General features: G+C 40.5%; 4 protein-coding genes across 4 annotated transcripts in view; 2 read left to right on the top strand and 2 right to left on the bottom strand.

The window, feature by feature from the left end:
* The first annotated feature begins 39 nt into the window (after nucleotides 1-39).
* On the top strand, nucleotides 40-4,949 carry LOC147143309 (sorcin-like). The gene is made up of 8 exons (XM_086038992.1): nucleotides 40-449; nucleotides 1,599-1,649; nucleotides 1,739-1,808; nucleotides 2,137-2,180; nucleotides 2,256-2,403; nucleotides 2,723-2,836; nucleotides 2,919-2,977; nucleotides 3,548-4,949. Exons 1-8 carry the CDS (start codon nucleotides 411-413, stop codon nucleotides 3,572-3,574), a joined length of 552 nt encoding a protein of 183 aa, XP_085895118.1. The 5' UTR covers nucleotides 40-410; the 3' UTR covers nucleotides 3,575-4,949.
* On the bottom strand, nucleotides 3,487-11,681 carry LOC147143308 (uncharacterized). The gene is made up of 11 exons (XM_086038985.1): nucleotides 11,229-11,681; nucleotides 10,112-10,489; nucleotides 8,028-8,393; nucleotides 7,378-7,731; nucleotides 6,641-6,658; nucleotides 6,146-6,209; nucleotides 6,032-6,075; nucleotides 5,810-5,960; nucleotides 5,012-5,125; nucleotides 4,725-4,792; nucleotides 3,487-4,035 (listed from the first exon to the last, which is right to left on the bottom strand). The coding sequence occupies exons 1-11, from the start codon at nucleotides 11,604-11,606 to the stop codon at nucleotides 4,012-4,014; spliced, it is 1,959 nt and encodes a 652-aa protein (XP_085895111.1). The 5' UTR covers nucleotides 11,607-11,681; the 3' UTR covers nucleotides 3,487-4,011.
* A 537-nt stretch (nucleotides 11,682-12,218) lies between these two features.
* On the bottom strand, nucleotides 12,219-16,360 carry mettl25b (methyltransferase like 25B). Its single transcript, XM_086038993.1, has 8 exons — nucleotides 15,893-16,360; nucleotides 15,702-15,823; nucleotides 14,932-15,151; nucleotides 14,791-14,853; nucleotides 14,557-14,697; nucleotides 13,577-14,223; nucleotides 12,706-12,890; nucleotides 12,219-12,638 (listed from the first exon to the last, which is right to left on the bottom strand). Exons 1-8 carry the CDS (start codon nucleotides 15,995-15,997, stop codon nucleotides 12,553-12,555), a joined length of 1,569 nt encoding a protein of 522 aa, XP_085895119.1. The 5' UTR covers nucleotides 15,998-16,360; the 3' UTR covers nucleotides 12,219-12,552.
* Nucleotides 16,361-16,425: 65 nt separating this feature from the next.
* isg20l2 (interferon stimulated exonuclease gene 20-like 2) overlaps nucleotides 16,426-19,673 on the top strand; it is a 3,682-nt gene continuing 434 nt past the window's right edge. The window contains exons 1-4 of the mRNA XM_086038994.1: nucleotides 16,426-16,511; nucleotides 17,296-17,907; nucleotides 18,362-18,562; nucleotides 18,640-19,673. The exon at nucleotides 18,640-19,673 is cut by the window's right edge and continues 434 nt beyond it. Of these exons, the coding sequence (XP_085895120.1) occupies nucleotides 17,332-17,907; nucleotides 18,362-18,562; nucleotides 18,640-18,753 (891 nt within the window). The 5' untranslated portion in view covers nucleotides 16,426-16,511; nucleotides 17,296-17,331 and the 3' untranslated portion in view covers nucleotides 18,754-19,673. The remainder of the gene's footprint in view (nucleotides 16,512-17,295; nucleotides 17,908-18,361; nucleotides 18,563-18,639) is intronic.

The following is a 19,673-nucleotide window of genomic DNA, read 5'->3' as shown; positions in this document are numbered from 1 at the left end:
GCGCCATCTATAGGAAACTTGCTCAATTACAGGTCAGGTGGTCGGTCGCGGCCAATCAGAATCCCTTATAGTGCATAGGTTATCTTCTAACAAATTAAGTTATTTTTCTGCCTTTCGATACGACTTCTTGTCGACCGATTCACATTTTTAAGCTGCTAAATTGTTTTGATGTTTTATCGGAGTGGTTAATTTATTGTTTCGCCGAAATTTTCTGCTGACACGCCCTCGAAGACGAAAAGGGACGCTATCTTGTCATTGGTGGGCGCTTGTGCTCTAACAGAACCGGAAAATAGGAATAGAAACAATAAACTGGTGGGAGGAGTAGCGACTAATCTCTCCAGAAACAACTTCTCTAGTACAACACTTTGGATCGACGTCCACATTTGAAATAGTCTTCGACGAGGTTGAAAATGGCTTACGCGGGATATGGCGCCGCTCCGGGGGGAACGGTAAGAAGGGCGAGGATTCGAGGTATTGTCGCCGAGAAAAGTGCTTCGGTCCCCGGGTTGTGCGAGTCTTGTGCAAGAGGGGGGCGGAAGTAGAAGTGGAGCGAGATTCGATTGGTAAAAAAAATGCACGAACTGTAACCGTATAGCCCAAAGTGTGATTTTATTTAACGACTTCATTAATATTTTACGCGAAATGAATCACGAAATTGGCTAGAAATGTCCACAATTAAGTCATGCTCGTCTCTGCAGAAGTGTACTGATAATGTTTTAGAATTTTACTTTTCAGCAGTTTTGGAACCAGTTATATACGTTTTACCACATATAATCAGTGGTTATTGATTGATTATTGATTGTAGATTTACTTGCAGTACCGCGCCAACTTAATCGATGACATTTGATCTTTGGTTTTGTTTGACACACCCAATGTACTGCACATGTAATAGCGAAAGGGTCACATAAGGTAATTGTATGTATGGGGAATAACAATACGTACTGTCTTTTTTTAAATTGAAAGTACTTTTGATTTTTTCCAGTAGCTTATCTATTTTTTTTTAACATTTATTTAACCACACTGTTTTGGGCTCCATGTTTAAAACTGTTTTTAAATTTAACACATTTAAAAACGTGTTTTTCAGTATATTATTTCATTTAACAACCATGAATTTTCGAGTTTTCCCTCAGTATATATTTTTTGTTATTTTAAATATTTTTTTCTAACTGACCAAACCTAAAACATTTTTTTGCGATGTGTATTTTTATTTATATTTATGTATTTAACAAACCTTCAAATTTTATCTATTATTTTGCAAATTTAAAAGATGTGTTTTTCAGAATTGTTTTATTTTCATGAATTTATTTGTATTTACTTAACCTTAAAATGTGTTTTTCAGTATTTTTATTTCTCATTTATTCAACTTTAAAGTGTGTTTTCAGTATCTATTTTTTTATTTCTCTTTTAACAAACCTTAAAATGTTTTTTTCTAGTATACATATTTTTTATCAAACAAACCTCAAAATGTGTGTGACCCTATTATTTATTTTTGTTTATTTGATTAAACTTAAAACATGTTGTTCTCTGTATTTCATCTTAGCACTTTACATAGATGCATATCATGTAAAGTCTTTTAAACAAAATGTTTTGTATCTCAGCTGCAGCAGCAGGATCCTCTCTATGAATACTTTGTGGCGGTTGCCGGGCAAGTGAGTGTAAATTCTAATTAAACACGGTCGGCTATTAGTCAAATACTTTGTAGATCATGACGTTTTTATTTTTTCTTGTGGTTTGGTAGGATGGCCAGATCTCTGCAGAAGAGCTGCAACGATGCCTCACTCAGTCTGGCATCTCTGGCACTTATCAACGTAAGAAACAATAGGAATTGCATAATTTTTTTCTTTACTGTATAGTGGACAAGTAGTTAGCATGTCTGCCATGGCTTTCTAATCCGGGCATCCTGTGTGGGGTTTGCACGCTCACGCACATTCCTCCCAAATCATATTAGTTTCACTTGCGTCTATTCATTAGTGTGAAGGCTTACTTGTCTACCTGATATTGACTGGCAACCAGTCCATTGTTTGTTTATCACCCCAAGTTAGCTCCCTGCAACACTAATGAGGACAGCCACTATAGAAAATTAATTGATGAATTCTTTGTCTTTCGTTCCTTTTTTTTTTTTTTTTTCTAACTCAGCCTTCAACATAGACACCTGCAGACTGATGATCAACATGCTGGATGTATCCTTCTGACGTTAAACACTTTTTCATAAGCTAGAAAGAGCTGTGGCGGGTTTCTTGACTTGCGCGTGTCAGCGAGACATGTCAGGCACCATGGGCTTCACCGAGTTCAAGGACCTCTGGCAGGCGCTCAATGCCTGGAAGAACATTTTCATGTCCTTTGACCGCGACCGCAGTGGCACGGTGGAGGCTCAGGAGATGCAGCAGGCCATCAAATCTCTGGGTACGTGATACATTGAGAACAATGGAAGCGGCTGTGTTGTCTTTTGTAAGCAGCAAGGTATTGCAAACCAATGAAGAGATCAACACGACTTCCAAAAATGCCGGTCAGAAGCCGTACTACCCCAATACTTTTCTTCCAAAATATGTAAAAATGTAATAAAATGTCACAAATGTAAGGGAAAAATACTCACCTGTACATTGTAGCAATGCACCACTTGTATTGTATGTCACTGGATTTACAAAGTGTATAATGTTAGCTTTATGCGTATTATAGTATATAATACCATTATGTCCCTTGTTAATATTTACTGTGTGTGTAGGTTACAATCTGAGCCCGAACGCTATGAACATGATAATGAAGCGCTACAGTATCAACGGAAGAATCCCCTTTGACGATTTTGTCAGCTGCTGCGTCCGTCTCCGCGCGTTGACCGGTGAGAACGCACAAAAATCTTGGATCGCAATTGAATTCTTTGGATTCAAAATCGGTTTTATTACTTGTGTCTGTATTTTCAGATCATTTTCAACGTCGTGACTCATCTAGAAATGGCACCGCCAACTTCCATTACGACGATGTAAGTGTGCCATTTTGTTGTTTAAACCTGGATTTACACTGCATGCTTCAACTGACCCATTAAAAAAAGACACACTTTAAATGTAAACGACAGCCAAACATGATGTGAATATGTGTTACAATAGGGGTGTTTGGAAGCTTTAAAACTGTTTAAGTATTGTAGATTAGACATTTATTGAACACTAACCTTGTAAATATGGTACATGAGGTGTAAAATATATAAATGTGCTACATTAAGTGTACAGAACATCAAATGTTTAAATACTTTAGGTGGACTCTATAGGTATGAAATATTCAAGGTGTATACATGAAATATGGTTAAAAAATGGTTAGATGAAGTGTAAAAAAAAAAAAAAAGGAAATATCGTTTAAAATATGCTACATCAGGGGTGGTAGAACAATAAATATATATGTTATACTACAGTCATATAGAACATTACAGTAAGTATAATGTAAATAAGATATACAGTGTTAACAAATCAAATTGGAATTGGGCTCTTGGACACGTAGTGCAAATCCAGCCAATAAGACGTTTATTTCAACAATAACAGCAAACTTTCTCTCCGTCCAGTTTATCCAGGTGACCATGAGCATGTGAGGAAGGATTTGCTGAAGGGAGGCCTTTTTATTTTTTATGCATAGACTCATTTTTTTATTCAGATGTATTTTGTTTAAACAGCGGAACCTTCAAAGTCCAACAATATTCTGTAATTCTGCCAACAACTTCATTACATTCCTGGGATTATAAACCTTTTTAGGTTTAGGGTTAGGGTTAGGATTTGGAATTGTGGGGAATTACTGAACATAATTTCTTTCGGAGATTTGACATGGAATGCAACACAATTGACTTAAGAGGTTCCACTGTGCAATCAATAATTGTGAAACGTACCACAATTTTTCACTCTCCATTAACACCTGAATATACCCGCGCACTATAAATGTATTTACACGTATATCATCAACGTTTTCATTCATTTAGCTATTAAATTGTTATGTAGAAAAGGTGCTATGAAACTTGTCAGTTCAAGTCGGTCCTCAGACGACAGCAGACTTCATGAACTGGAAGGAGAAAAAAAAGTATATTGATATAAAAAAAATATACTTACAATATGTATTAGTTTTACTTGACACAATGGCTAGTTGAGGTAAGCATTAGGCTACAAACACTACAAAAGGTACACAATCTAATTTGATCCGAGTATGTGCTGTATTCAATTTGAACTCAAAATTTGCAATAATAGGAAGATAAATTGTTTAAAATAACGTTAAAGGTAACTCAGAGAAACTCGGAGAGCATTAAGCTAACTTAGGATGCTAACATTGGAAGCGGTTATTTGAAGTAAATGTTGGAAGCTAGCTACGTAAGTGGACACTGGAAGCTACTGTTAGAGGGATCATTGGAAGCAAAATTGTATAATCTAATTGTCGGCGGCAACATTGGAAGCTAATGTTGGAGGCTAATATTTGAAACTAGCTAAGTGTAATGTTAAAGCCAACGGAGGCAATGTTGGAATCTAATGTTGACGCTAACGTTGGAATCTAACATTAGAAACTAACGTTAGATAGGAAGCCAATTTTGGAAGCTAACATCGAAGCTAACTTTGGTCTTGCTGAGGTTTAACATTAACTGCAACATTGGAAGCTAATGTTAGAAGTGGACATATCAAAAGTGTGTACTATTTGTAAAGGCAGTATTGGATCACTTTGGCTTGTGCACCTAATGAAGTGTCCTGTGACAGTCAACACACCTGCTTGAAAGAGAAGCTGGCCACTTGGCAGTCACACGGCAAACTGAGGAGGTGCGTTTGGAAACGACCTGTTGGAATATTAATTACATACATAGATAAATATAACTGTAAAAGTGTAGTAAAGTGAAGCAAACCACATTTAAATGTTATTAATTGCTAGATATTTCTTGTGTATGCATGTTTCTGCAATCAAGCATATAATGACAAATAAAATGTTTAAATTGAGCTTGTGTCAGTTTACGTTGAATTCTTATTTCGATTACATGGATGAAAAGTAACCTTGTTACCTTTAAGAATTTGCATTCGTGTCAGCAAAGCAATGAAATCGTCATACGCTAGCGTCCCTTGGCTGCTGTACTCCAACCACAGCGTCCTTAAGCTGTCCTTGTCCAACTCAAACCCTGCAGGAAAGGTGGAAACATAGGGCACCGAATTGTTTAACTTGGTGTCTCGTAGGGGTCACTACTTGAGCCTCTGTTGTTTAAAAGTAAGCGGTGCAAATTGTTGCTGCAAACTTTCAAAACCTAAAAATTTGAAGTAGTGCTGGACATTTAAAAAAAGTTTTAACAAATGCCTTGTGAGAACTACGGTGCCCCGGAAGGTGAATTAAACGCACCAGAATAATGTTTTTTTTTTTCCTAATCAAATATTAAGAATTTAAAAAATGTAATTCATAATATGTTATTTTTTTCCTAATCAAATATTAAAAATTATAAAAATGTCATTCAGAATTTACCTGTTGAAATGTTAATGCAGAGATTTATTAAAAATATAATATCAATATCAATATAATGAATTTGTAATATTTCACAGCAAATAATACCATTTTTTAATTCAGATAAATGTATTGATTTGTTGATTTTTTTCCCCAAAATATAACATTTTGTATGATTTTTTTAATATTTCAAATCAAACATGTATATACATCTACATTTCTATTAAAATTTCAGAGCAAACATTTTAAATTCAGATGAATGTACTGTATTTCAAATAAACATTTGCAATTATTTATTTGTTGCAAAAAGCAACATGATCAAAAACTGTTTCAATCATTGGTTTGTGCAAAACTAATGAAAAAGCATTACCCCGTACAGTTAGGGCCTCATTCATGTTGGCTTGAGAGAAAGACGGTGGTTGCCTCCTCTCATAGCTGTCCAAGTATTCACGTCTGGCGGCCGCCACATAATGGTCAAGCTTGAAGAACTCCACCGTGTCCAGGTCACCAGATTTGTCTGCCTGAGAGAATCGGCTCAGGAAAACAACACACACACACATACAATAGACATACACACACGAGAGAAGGATACATCTGCGAGTGTCAGTAGCAAGCGTGCAGTCCTGATGGTCAACGCTGTTTGGGAAGATAAACACCAACATGAGTGTAAAAAGAAAGCAAAATTAAGTAGAAAATGTGAACTGACATTTTCCGCGAACCGAGTGGCCTCCTGCCTGCAACCGGGCCGCCACGCCTTCTGCATTCAAAATCTGTTGTGATCACACACAAGAATTGATGGCAAATGTGAGCAACCTTCTTTAACCACAGAAGGTGTAACACTGAAAACGATAAATCATTCTGACAGCTGTTTCTAATGCAATATATAGACAACTGTATTAGGAATTCTTCACTTTTCACTTGCTCTAAGTGTCCCATTAATTTTGAAGAACATAGTTTAACGTGTCGAAATACATTTGTCCAAATGCCATATTTTTCTTTCTGTCCCAATACTTTTGTCCAAACTCCTCATTCCTTCAGTCTTGGTGTCCCAAGACTTTCTGTAGGTGTCCCTTTACTTTTGCCCGATGAGCACATTTGTTCTCTTTGAGTTTTCTTCACTTTTCACTTGTCGTAACTGGTGTCCCCCTTTGCGTGTACCAAATGTTTTGTCTGTGAGTGACAATTTGATGTGTGTGTTTACCTCTGACCTGTTGTCATCCTGCGAAAGACAGAAGAATACGATTATTAATCACATCATTAACATAATTTAGTGTTGTATTACGTTGTGTATAATGTTGTGTAATCAACCGCAGTTCACTCTTGCAGTGTAATTAATTTAAGTACTCATTATAGTATCACAAATGGAACTCCAACAATCGATTAACAATCAATATTATTGGCAGAAATTAGACCATACAGTAATACAATAATTACAGAATGTCAAGAATTCAAAGAGTTTTGGCATCAAGAATACATGCTTTAATTCAATGGGTATTGTGCAATGTGTGCCTTGGCCACTAGGGGACAGTATAACACATACAGTCCCCTCCAAAAGTATTGAAACGGCAAGGTCAATTCATTTGTTTTTGTTGTACTGGAAGACATTTGGGGTTCAGATCCTAATTCAAGTTTCAGATAAATACCATGAAATACAAGCTGGAAATCGGAACTTTTGTCTCATATTCATCTTTTGATCTCAAACGCAAATGTCTTCAATATGCAACAAAAACAAAGGAATGGACCTTCCTGTTCCAATACATCCAGAGGGGACTGTATATAAAACATAAGATGCTTAAAGGTTGATAACTAGTGCAATATCGCTGACAGTTTCATTAGCCCGTCTATGGCATTTATCGGTATGTGTTAGCATTAACTCGTAAATTGGGGCACTCATAAGTCTAGGTACCGCGTTATAATTATAACTATACATATACATACGGTGACACAGGCATCCTGTGGGAAGGCATCGCAGCGCAGCTCTTGGGGCCAGGAGACGCCAAAGCGACTCAAGCGTGCTTCGCAACTGTCACGGGCCTTCTGGCAGAAGCTGCGGCAGGGGCGGCGGACCCGACCGTACGAGCACCGCGGGGCGTAGGCGGCGCACAGGAAGGGGCGGATGTCGGTCGAGCAGGTGGTCTCCGCGATGGAGTGGAAGAAGGACATCTTGGCTGCGGCGTCGCGCTGGGTGGCGTGGCCCAACTGGTTGGGCATCAGGGTCTGGTTGTAGGACAGGCCTTGGCACATGGGGATGGTGAGTGGCTCGCAAATGCCACCGCCCTCACCCACGCCAAACTGCAAAGAACGTATAAAATATATCATTCATGTCCACTACTGTATATGCTGCTATTCATTTAAAGCTCCTGTGAAGTGAAATTAAAATGTCTCCTAAATTTGACACACCACATTGAAGTGTGTCCAAAAAAAAATCTGGCAAATTGAAACACTGTGTCTCCACAATTCAGTGCAATATAGTTTTCAGACTTTTACAGAAATTATTTTCAAGCATGTATAATGTACTTATAAACAAATCCATTTTTAGCTGTTTATTTTTTCAGAAAACAAAGTGTTGCCCAACTTCTATTTCTTACGTGCTGGCATGACGCAGTGGTGAAAGTGTCGCACTTGAGCGACTCGGGCCAAACATAGCCAAATTCGCTGAGCAGCGGCTCGCAGCTGGAGCGGACCAGCTCGCACAAGGTTCTGCAGGGCAACCGGGCTTTTCCCGCATTGCATTCAGGGGTAAGGACGGAGCACAGGAAGGTCTTGAGGTGGGGCGAGCACGCCATGTTGACCAGGGTGTAGTAAGCGTTGACCTGCAAGCCGACGTCCACCTGCGACTTGTGACCCAGGATGTTGGGCATGACGGTCTCCGTGTACTGGAGATCTTTGCAGAGAGGCTCCGTGATGCTCTCGCACATTCCTGATGTCGTCGTCTCAGAATTGCTGTCGGGATCCTACATGGAGACATTAATATACCCACTTCATCGGGCACACGTTGTCTATGCCTGTGTGTATTATATGCTCTATTTGTATGTGTTGTTTCTCCAAGTGTGTTACTGTAGCAGACAGCAGTTGTTACATCTACGCTATCTTCCGTTAGCCCGTTTATGGGGTTTCAAATTAAGTATTCGCAGTAAGCTAGCTGACTTTCCTTCGATGAAAAAACATGGCCAGGTGGGACATATTGGTATTTGAATATACAATGTTCAATTGTCTTATATGTCAACTAGCAGTCATGAATAAACAGCTCAATACTCTCTACAGTGAAATCTCGTTTATCGCAGGGATACAGTCCAGATCCACCCATGATAGGTGAAAATCTGCGTTATAGAGAAACCCTAAAAATATATCCTTTTTAGTAGTACTTTAGTATTATTTATTTAGTTGCCCCTCCATGTTCTTTCAACACATGTAAACTTATTAAAACACACATTTATTAAAACAAGATTTGACATATTTCCTGCCTGTTCTCACTCTCTTGCTGACAAGTTCACTGTAACACTAGCACACAAATCCTCCCCCAAAATGTTTGTAATTAAACACCACACTGTTCAAACCAAACCATATAATATGGTCTAACTAAAGTCTGCTATCTTAATATTAGGGTTGCCAACTTTCTCACTCCTAAATAAGGGACAGGTGCATGGTGCCACAGTGGCGTGAGCATGATGTATGAATTTTTTTTATTTTTTTCCCCCAAATTTTCACGTTAATGCTGAAACCACATTCACGTAAAAATTTGAAAACAATGAAAAAAATGGACAGTGTTTTTCACAGGACAGCGACGATATGTCACCTCATATGAAACCTCAATTTGGCTCTTTTCATCAAAAAACGTGTGTAAGAAATCTGAAATGTAAAAGAGGAGTGTCACTCACCAAATATATTTTTTCGATGGATATTTCTGGCTGCTTGTGACTGACTCAAGCAGTCTTCTGTCATTTTGCGCAGCCAGAGAGAAGTCCTTACATGACAGGTGGAGTGATTGCCGCTTGTTCTGAGATTGACGCTTTATCTGATCTTGGATCTGTCATGTGTAGTACCGAGAGTCTCCGTTAGGAGCGCTGTAATGTGCTATCACTGTTTAAGAACCAGCAATATCGTTCAAGCAAGTATACAAGTAAAAGACATTGAGCAGCCAACCCGTCTGTGTCCGTCGTTATTGACAATCGATCGCCATCCAAAACATCTTATATTACAGGACATCTTATATTCGGTAGATTGTAGTTTTCTGTATTTGCAAGAGTTGATAGGTCCCGTATAGGACAAACCAAATTAGCCCAAAATACGGGACGTCCCGACTAATACGGGACAGTTGGCAACCCTACTTAATATACATGCGAAACACTATGGACGAGCTAACGGAAATTAGCATAGATGTTATGGTGATTACAAACCTTTAGACGACTGCTACTTCAACATACACAAACCAGCAACTCATAAAGAGCATGCAACAAAACTCACAAGCATACATTCTCTGTTCTGTTACTGTCGGGGACCAAAGTATTAGTCACCTAGTAGACCTTTGTGCCCATCATGTTATGGCGCAGCATGCTACTACAATGAAGGCGCACAACTTTAAAATTTTGACTTTCCTGTATACGGTAAAACGAAAAGCAAATGTGGGTGAATGCCAGTTAGTCTGTTGCCGAGCCACTTTGTTTCTCCATACCTGCTCACAGGAATACGTTGAAAAATTCTCACAATTCAGACTTTCCGGCCAGCCGAAGCCAAACTTGTTCATCGTGGACTCACATCCAGCGCGGGCCTGCTCGCACTGAGTTCTGCACGGAGGCCGAGCGTTTCCCGCCCTGCACTCGGGAACGTAGACGGAGCAGAGGAAGGGCTTCAGCTGTGGCGAGCACTGTATCTTGACCAGAGGGAAGAACTGGTGCACCTCCAGGCCCGCTTCGTCCTGGGTGGTGTGGCCTATTGTGTTGGGCATGATTGTCTGGCTGTACCGGAGGTCTTTGCATAAAGGAATCGTAATGGTCTGACATGCTCTGGCTGGATCAGCAGGAGAGGATGATGGTTGTGGTTGTTGTTGAGCCTGAAAGTGTACAAACAACATTTGGATAGCTGACCACCTTAAAGTCAGTCAATAGCGCCCTCGGTGAAAGTTTGAAAAAAAATTTGCGACTGGCACTTGTTTCACCAATAAATGTGCTAAATTGAACAAGAAGTAGTGAATTTTGGTTTGAAGCAGCCTTTTTGCGTTCAGATGAACAGCACTGGAAAAAAAACAAAAAACAGATGCTGACACCAATTTTATAAATCGTGAAAATGGGCAGACATGTTTATCATGACAGGACGCACAAAGAAACTCTCAAGGATCCATGCCTGTAATTAAACAGGAAGTCGGCCATTTTGGTGTGAAGCAGCTGTTTTAATTCCGTTGCACACCCCTCTAAGTTAAACAAACCATTCATCCTTGTCACTAGTTTTACTCACTGGCATAAAATTGGGTGGAGATGTCCATCATAACAGGATGCACGAAAAAATCTCAAGGACCCACAAAAACTCAACCATTTGGATGAACTTCAGAGCTTGTACTTACAAACGTCCAAATGAGTTCCAATTAGAGTCTGGTATTCCTTGACAGATGGGTGACGTTGAAATGCGAATATTACTCTTATTAATATATTAATATACTATTATTAATATGAATATTATCACCAAGTATCTAATTTACACTTGCCAATGACTGTACAGTAGTGGATCTGTGCATGTAGCAAACGCATCCAAAAGCAAATTGTGACAGCTGTAACTTGATGGTGTTGGCGACTGACCTGCACACAGTTGGACTCGGGCAAAGCATCACACTGCAGCTTGCTGGGCCAGGCCATGCGCTTGGCTTTGAGGGCGGCATCACACTCGCTCTTCACCTTGTGGCACATGGCTTTGCACGGCTTCACACGGGCGTCGTCCTCCGAGCATTCTGGGAAAGCCACACGGCACAAGAGCGTGGCAGCGTTCGGCGAGCAGGCCGTCTCCACGATCTGACTCAACTGCTGCACGCTAAAGCCCTGGATTCCGGACGGGTACCGGCTGGTGCTGTAGCCCACGTTCCGGCAGAAAGAGGCGGTCAGCGGCCGGCAGCTGGGGCGTTCGTCCCTGGCGCCAAATGCCCGAATGAGAACCAACGCCACCAAGAAGAAACGCAACATGGCGGTCGTCTCTGAGGGCCAGCTCGTGAATACAAAGTCTATTCAAATGTTGTTTAACAGCAGAACACATTTGCTCTGTTTGTGGACTTCAACCTGCTTGCAACATGTTCTTAGCATCGTGTACGTGTGTTTGCATTAGGGGGCAAAAGGTGGGGTGGGGATCTGGTTTCTCCAAAAAAAGCAAAACAACAGATTACACACAAGATTCGCAGGATACACCATCAAACAAACCTCAACTCGTAAATGTTTTTTTTTTTGGGGTTGAACGACTGCAGCCGTGCTTAAAGAGGAAGTCGTGTTCTATGCAGGCACACCAGTTGAAACAGGGCATTCTGATTAATATTGTGTTTATGGAATATCGCAAAATCCACCCGTTTTAAGACATCTCTGGGGTCGGCCATTTTGTCACTTCTGTCGACTGAAAATTACATCACAGTTGCTCAGGGCTCAGGTAACGACCAATCACAGCTCAACTGTTTTGTGAAGCTGAGCAATGATTGGTCGTTATCAGAGCCCTGAGGGTCTGTGATGTTATTTTCAGTCGACAGAAGTGACAAAATGGCCGCCCCCGGAGATGGCTAAAACGGGTGGATTTTGCTGTTCACCTCATATTCCACAAACACAATATTAATCAGGATGCCTTGTTTCAACTAGTGGGCCTGCAGTGAACATATTCTTGAAAAAATATGTTTGGGTTGACTTCCACTTTAAGATCAACATGAAGTCTTTTACCATGCAAAACAAATCTGTTGGTCCATGCCATTTTTAAGACAGTAATGATGCTTTGTAATGACTCACACACACACAAATTTGTCCGTGTATTGTAATACATTGTAAATTAAAAAAACACATCACGCAGAATTATTTTGTTAAAAAAAACTCCAAAAGGTGAGGCTCAAATCACCTTAGCTTGAAGTCAACATACTGTACAATCCTTTGAAGACTTCTATTCTGGAGTCTTTTGAGCCACCAGCACAAAATTCCGTGGAGAAAAGTTTGGGTCGAAAAGAGGAATCAGCTGACTGTGCACTCCTGCGGGGACGGTACAATTAGTCAGAAATGGATTGTTCACAGACCCATTTAGGCAGCCGTGGCTCACCGTTCTCCTGCAGGTAGATGATGCGGTCCAGCAGCACCAGCGTCTCCACCACGGGAGCCAGCAGCAGCGCCAGGCTGAAGAAGACCACCACTCGGTGCTGCTGCGCCAGCATGGCCTCCAAGCGCCCCTTGTCCAAAGGCAAGGAAGGGGGAAGGCCCACGCGGGCCAGACCTAAGCGGGCGTACCTGAGACGCAACATGGTGAAAAACATCAAGGGATTTATTTATGCTTTTTTTTTTTTCTTCCAATTTTTGAATAATATCTAATAATCTTATTTAAATCAAATAAACATTTGTGTTAAATTAAAAGATTGTGTTGTATATTACATCAGCATTTTTCATTATTTTTTACATTTTAATTTAATTTAAATTAATTAAATAAAATTCAATCCAATGAATGATTGTCACTATTCATTAGATTTTCAAATAATTGTTTAACTTTGCAATGAATTAAATTGCAATTAGTAGTTGGTAATATACAGCAGTTTGTATTATTTCAAAATACCTTAGTAGTAAAGTAGTAGTGTAAAATATGCTCAATAGGTTTTTAAATTTATGTTTAATTTAAATTTCCAAATAAATTAAACTAGTAGTAGGCTATATATGGTCATTAATTTTGAGTTTTTACTTATTTTTAAGTACCGTAAATCAAAACCGGTGCTGCAAACTAAACAACATTTCAGTACTGCAAATTGAAATCATATTATAGTGTATAATTTAAAGCAATTTCAATTCTTCAAGGAACCTGACATGTTTTGGGGTTGCAGGAGATTTGCTTAACCACTGCGCTGGCTCTGTACAACTCTTGTCATTTCAGTTTGATTATGATGTTGCAGCTTTACCAAATGTATGGAGGCATTTGATTGACTCACTCATCAAAGGTCAACAAGTGGGCTTTCTTCACCGTCTGTATTCCCGCCCTGCGCAGATCCGGCCTGTTGTCTGTGATGAAAACCTCCAGTGCTGCGCGGTAGCAGTGCGTCCTCAGCAGCGCGCTCTCCTCGCGCAGCCTCTCCACATAGTCCTCCATGGCGTGACAGGCTGCCTCCCGCGCCTTGTAGGACAGCTGGTATCCCTGCAGCCCCCGCACGTGTGCGCTCATCGGGTAGCCAAAGTCCCGGGCAAGGGGTTCTGACTGCGACGTATCGGGGAATCCGAGCACACCTGGAGGTGCAGGCTGCTCCTTGGTGGTGAGCTTCATGTAGCAGCACGCCACAGAGGTGATGGCGCGTATGTGAGGACATTGGACAAAATGGCGGAGAAGGGTGGGGCTGAGGTCCCCGCACGCATGCAGACCAGTGAGGACAATTTGTTGCCGGACGACCCCTTCGAGGGCTGCTACCTCTGCAGTGTGCTCAGGGCACCGGAGTCTCTTTTTACAGGGAGTAAATAAATCTTTGCTATCAGCGTGGTCTGTGCCCAGTTGCTGCATGAAGACCTCCCAGGACGCCTTGGGGTCCACCCAACCTGTCACATGACGAGGACACGCCTGTGGTGATGATGGCTCAGAGGAACACTTCTGATTAGAACAAAGGAGGACATAGCATTTAAGATGTTATGTTACTTGATGAGAAGTCTGAAGGCTAATTACCGGTAGTAGTGCATGACATGGTAGTATTTAAAAATTGTTCTAATTTAGTAATGCGTGACATCAGGATTAGGATTCACTTATTATTTTTAATTATATTTCATTTTTAAATTAAATTAGAACAATTGGTGTATAATATATAAATATAAATAATACAATATAAAGACTAAATATTTTTTTAAATTAATTGAAACTCATCATATCATGAATACTTCTTAATGTTGGACCCTGGTCAGTATCTATGTAATTTTTAATTTAAACGACCTGTTTTTTACATCTCTCTTTGTCCAAGGCACGCAGTAACTCTCCATCAAACTTGGTTGCCATGGCAACAAGGGCAGGGTCGGCCTCAATGGCCGTCACCGCCAAGCCAAGCCCGAACGACAGAAAACGAGTCAGGTGACCCTGTTGCCGGAGAGAGGAAGAATGTTGATTTGGCAGGACTTTATACATCTTATAGTTTGTATACAGTGTTAATTTTTTTTTACATCTCACTACCTGTCCAGACCCAACATCCACGACTCGGTTGCACTCAGTCCGCTCACAAAGTTGTTTAACCAACTGAAATGCAATAAAAAATTACGCCACTTTTTAATACATTTGAAATCCTGCTTACAATCAATGACAGTTCATGAGTACCGTGCCCAGCTCGCGGATCTCATGCTGCTTCTTGGGCTTGACGTGCTTGCGGAAGGCGTGTCCTAGCAGCGAGCTCTGGTTCAGGTTCTCCCGAAACTCTTCGGGTGGAGCCGTACCGTTGGCGAAGGTTCGTGACCGCGCGTAACTTCTTCTGGGAAAGGTAAGTGAATGAGCAGTGGCCCGGAAAGCCAAGAGGGACAGCGGCCACACACTTGAATACCTGAAGAAGACATGTATGCATTAGTACAGTGATTGTGAAAGCGAGTATTAGAAAATAAAACCACTGACTTAAATGTTTAAACTGCATAACGTTACAGTGGTTTCAACTTTTTAATTAAAATCCAGTAAACTACATTTACTAAAAACTGTTTAATTGGATTTAACTTTTGACGGCACTTACTATTTCAATACTGTATACAAAATGAGGCTTGATTTGTTGCTAGTTGCTTTTATTCAAAAACTGTCTTTAGAAGGGTCGGGAAAAGTCAACAATTCTAGGACCACGCTTGGTCGTCATGGTAACAGAAGCCATGCACGGCAACAGTATGACAGAACCGCTCCCCGAAAACTGAGTGATTTCAAGCAGAGCGTGATAAGAGTGTGTAAAAGTACTAAGTGGAAATAGTAGTAGTGTGGTCAATTGTTAGGAAGTGCCATTGTTATTTGCTCACATCTTGTGCATTACACAGTCCTCGTTTCTCTTTGTGGCAGCCAAGACAATGAGGTTAAAGTCTACTAAAGCTACTTTATGTAAGACATACACAGTGTACCTCCTGTGTCCATGTTCAGCATCCAGCAGTAGCAGTTCTGCTATCTGAGGATAGGACAGATGCTGCAGCACAGACTGCCAGCTGAGAGGCAACTTGTGCCACAAATCTTCAGTGAAGAACTCCTTTAATAAAAACATGGAGTCAATTTGAAGACTTACTTCATATCATACAGTCAGACAAATGTTACTCACAATGATGTATGACTCTGACAAGTATCTATACTGTGATAGAAAGGAAGTGATTCTTTTGGCCAACTCTTGCTGTTCCTCTGCAGAAAGGTTTGAACTTTCCCACATTCTGTCTTCTTGTTGCTTCACTCAACATGCAAGTCAGCTAGCGAAATGCTAACCACAAACAAGCCACTCTTGAATTAAAGATGAGTTAAAAGGTCTAGTACGTTAACCCGCGCGCTTCGTGTATATTACTCATATACATCTCTGAGACGTTATAGCGTAGTTTAACCAGTCACGGTGATGAGAATCATGCGGAGTTAGTGTGTTTTTAGTTGCGAGTTGCCGAGCTAACTTTCCAAAAGACCAGTGGTGCGTTCAGTATCTTCCGACAAATTTAAGTAGCTTAGCATATAATGGCAAAACAAAAGGTAGATACAATACAAACAGAACATAAATTGCGACTGTATATATCATTTTCCTACACTGTATTGAAATGGCACCACTGCAATGTGTCCTATGGTAATTATATTTAAATTAATTTAAAGACCTCACCAAATTGTGTTCCCTGAAGGCAACACAACCCGGAAGTGGATCTTTGTCGTTTGTCCAAAACACCGGGTTCCACAATATGCTACAGGTCTGTTTTGTCTTCTTATCTTAATAGTTAATAGAAACACAATCGAACTTGATATTTTATTCATGTCCACAACATATTACAAGATGTTGTCCGATGTTATGTTGTGTCGTATGCAACGATTGAGTTTCCGTAAATGAGGGTATACGTCCGTTAGCGTTAGCTAGCATTGCCATTCTGCTATTTGACGTCAAAACCTCAATATTGACTAATGGAGGCCTTCTTAACAATAGTTTTAAAGGATAATAATATGGTGATTTTCCAACTTTAAATATGAGAAAAGTAAAAAAAAAAAGGAGAAGAAGCGTCACTAATATAAACTTAATGGAGGTGTAGTATGCGTTTTTTTACACAATGTGACCAGTTTCGAGGTGTCAAGAATAAAGCATAATATTTCTTGTCTTATTTTAGGGGCACGCAGTGAGTCTGTCCCCACTCTGCCCCATAAACTAATGGGCCAGTGACGACACCTCCACTAAAGGATTATAATTGCCTATAAATGCTTCAAGGTGGTGGCAAAGCACTACTTTTGTCGAAATCGAAGCTCCTCTTATCAATTCCAACATAGTTCCTTGGCACCGAGATGCCACATCAGATGACAGAAAAGCAATAGTTTTGTATTAATGAAGTACCTCAACTCTCTTCAACATAATTAATTGATGACAAAGCACTACTTTTGTCAAAATGAAGGTCCTCAATTCATTTCAACAAAGTTGCCCAGGTAAATTTTTGTTTACATTTTTACACTTGTTTTTGTCACAGCTCATATCCTCTTAACTGTTTTTAGCCACAATGGAAATGATCTGACTAAATAGCTGTCAAGATGTCAGACTTCATGCTCAACGTGTACCTGCCTGGGGACTCTTCATCATCTGGAGCAAAGACGACACACAAGAGCGTTCTAAACAAGACGCAACAACACAATGTGGCATTTAAATTCCAGAAATGCAAAAGGAAGAAGTTAACACAGACGTCAGAGCAAAGGGTCAAGTCCACGCAGCATCCATCCTGTCATGCCGCTATACCAAACCAGGTTTTACCTCATGCAGGGAGCTCCAACAAGTCTTCGTCTTCCTCACACCAGCAGCCTTCTTTGACCACGATGAACGCCGACACCAAAGCCTCAAAACCAAACTTTAAACCAATCCCGGTCGCCAGGTGCCAACCGTCCGGCGTGCCCAGCAAGTACCTCGCCATGGACTGCGAGATGGTGGGCACGGGTCCCAAGGGAAGCGTCAGCCAGCTGGGACGTTGCAGCATCGTGTCCTACGAGGGCGACGTAGTGTATGACAAGTTCATAAACCCCTCTGTGCCTGTGACCAACTACCGCACGCGATGGAGTGGCATCCGGGCCCGGGACCTCAGGAAAGCCACACCCTACTGCCAGGCCAGGAAGGAGGTGAGGGAAACGCCATTTCATCAATGAGTGAATGATTAATTAATCTTTTTTTTAATTTTGACAATACAAGTCTCTTTGACTTTCTTTCACTTTTAACTTCCTGTTGTTGCCTTAATTGTTCTGTCCGAAGATCCTAATCAAAGGAATATGAAAAAAAAACCATACTTTTTAATCTGGATTTGAAAGCAGTTATTCTTGGTGGTGATGTCACTTCTATTGGCAACTTAGTCCATTTTCCCGCAACATAACAGTTAAATGCCGCTTCACCATGTTTGCTTTGAAACCTTGGCTCCACTAGTTTGCGGACATAAGAGCCATACGGGGTTTATATTCAATTACCAATTAATTTGATTTTCCTTCATGTAGAGTAAAAAATATGCACCCCTATGGCAGCAGTATAAACTGTCAATTCAATGTTTTTAATGTTTAACACGTTGCTCGATCCGCCCGACAGATCCTGAAGCTCCTGGCAGGCAAGGTAGTGATTGGCCACGCTGTTCACAACGACTTCCACGTCCTGCAGTACTCGCACCCAGCCGCTTTGACCCGGGACACGTCACGCATCCCGCTGCTCAACCAGCGGGCCGGCTTCGAGGAGAAGGCATGCGCTTCACTCAAGAGACTCACCAAAGCCATCTTTAATCGTGACATCCAGGTCAGAATCTCAATGAATCGATCAATCAATTAAAATAAAAATTGACTGATCACAGCGACTGATCTGTGTGCCCTTAGACGGGGCACAGTGGCCACTCCTCGGTGGAAGACGCCCGGGCCACCATGGAGCTCTACAAGCTGGTGGAGGACGAATGGGAGAAGAAGTTGGCATCCGGAAAGAAGCAGCAGTAGTAGTAATAGCAGCTGATTGGCTCATTCCACAAGCTCCACCCACTCACTTCCTGCTTGAACTGCTGTCGCCAGTTCGACTGAAGGTGATCAATAAGTACAACTTCATATAAACTCACTAGCAAGGCAGTGCTGTCTTCCTTTTGGTAGCATGTTTAAAAAAAAATGAAAAAAGTATCAATACAAACACATGTGTGACTGAGCACCAATAGATGTGTCTTTTAGATCACATTGGAATTATTTTATTTCTATATCGGATAAAAAAAAGTTTGTTAGTTTGTTTTAATCCCTGTTTTTATACTTTATTTTTTAAATTGTGTTTTAATATTTCTCTACCATTGCAGGTGTTTGTCATGTAAAATAAAAATCCACCAGGATAAGTTATTATTATGATTATTACAATTGAATAGAAAAATAAAAGAGGATGCCCTCGCCCCCAAATAGTACATTCACACCTAAACTAAAACAGTGGAACCAAATTTTCCCATAGGAAATTATGTCAATTGAAATAACACCACAGCAATGTTTTAAGTCACTTAAACATGTTTACTCGTTGTCCAAGTATAAGAGAAGTTAACCACTGTAAAATGCAGTCTACCTGAATACAATTAAAATAAAGTAAAATGACTCAGTCTTTTAGTATTTGAGTCCATTAATATGACATAACTCAATTTGAACAAACTTCCTTGCAAAGGGGTCATATACAAATTTGTCATATTGCAAAGGCATTGATTTTGCATGGGTTTAGGTCCAGGCTCTGGACCTGCCCATTCCAACTCTCGAAGTCCTTCTCTTCTTGCTCTAGCTGTCATGTTATGCTCCAAAAGGTGAAATACAACTTGGGTAAAAGACTGACTGTTTTCACTGAGCTCTACTGTATACATGGACAACGTATTTTATTAGTAAAATGTCTCAAGAGCAAA

This window comes from Filicampus tigris, chromosome 8, assembly GCF_054856515.1.
Source record: "Filicampus tigris isolate MCC_2025a chromosome 8, RoL_Ftig_1.0, whole genome shotgun sequence".
Taxonomy (NCBI): domain Eukaryota; kingdom Metazoa; phylum Chordata; class Actinopteri; order Syngnathiformes; family Syngnathidae; genus Filicampus; species Filicampus tigris.
This window is presented reverse-complemented; position numbering and strand designations above follow the sequence as displayed.

Excerpts from the sequence above, each read along its gene's own strand:
- LOC147143309 (XM_086038992.1), top strand. The coding sequence starts at position 411 with ATGGCTTACGCGGGATATGGCGCCGCTCCGGGGGGAACG. Across the intron at positions 2,181-2,255 it reads TGATGATCAACATGCTGGAT|CGAGACATGTCAGGCACCAT; the intron begins GTATCCTTCTGA and ends TGCGCGTGTCAG. Across the intron at positions 2,404-2,722 it reads GCAGGCCATCAAATCTCTGG|GTTACAATCTGAGCCCGAAC; the intron begins GTACGTGATACA and ends CTGTGTGTGTAG.
- LOC147143308 (XM_086038985.1), bottom strand. The coding sequence starts at position 11,606 with ATGTTGCGTTTCTTCTTGGTGGCGTTGGTTCTCATTCGGGCATTTGGC. Across the intron at positions 6,076-6,145 it reads CCACTCGGTTCGCGGAAAAT|CGTTGACCATCAGGACTGCA; the intron begins GTCAGTTCACAT and ends CTTCCCAAACAG. Across the intron at positions 5,126-5,809 it reads TGAGGCCCTAACTGTACGGG|GGTTTGAGTTGGACAAGGAC; the intron begins GTAATGCTTTTT and ends CCTTTCCTGCAG.
- mettl25b (XM_086038993.1), bottom strand. The coding sequence starts at position 15,997 with ATGTGGGAAAGTTCAAACCTTTCTGCAGAGGAACAGCAAGAGTTGGCC. Across the intron at positions 15,824-15,892 it reads TGTCAGAGTCATACATCATT|GAGTTCTTCACTGAAGATTT; the intron begins GTGAGTAACATT and ends TTTTTATTAAAG. Across the intron at positions 14,854-14,931 it reads AGATCCGCGAGCTGGGCACG|TTGGTTAAACAACTTTGTGA; the intron begins GTACTCATGAAC and ends ATTGCATTTCAG.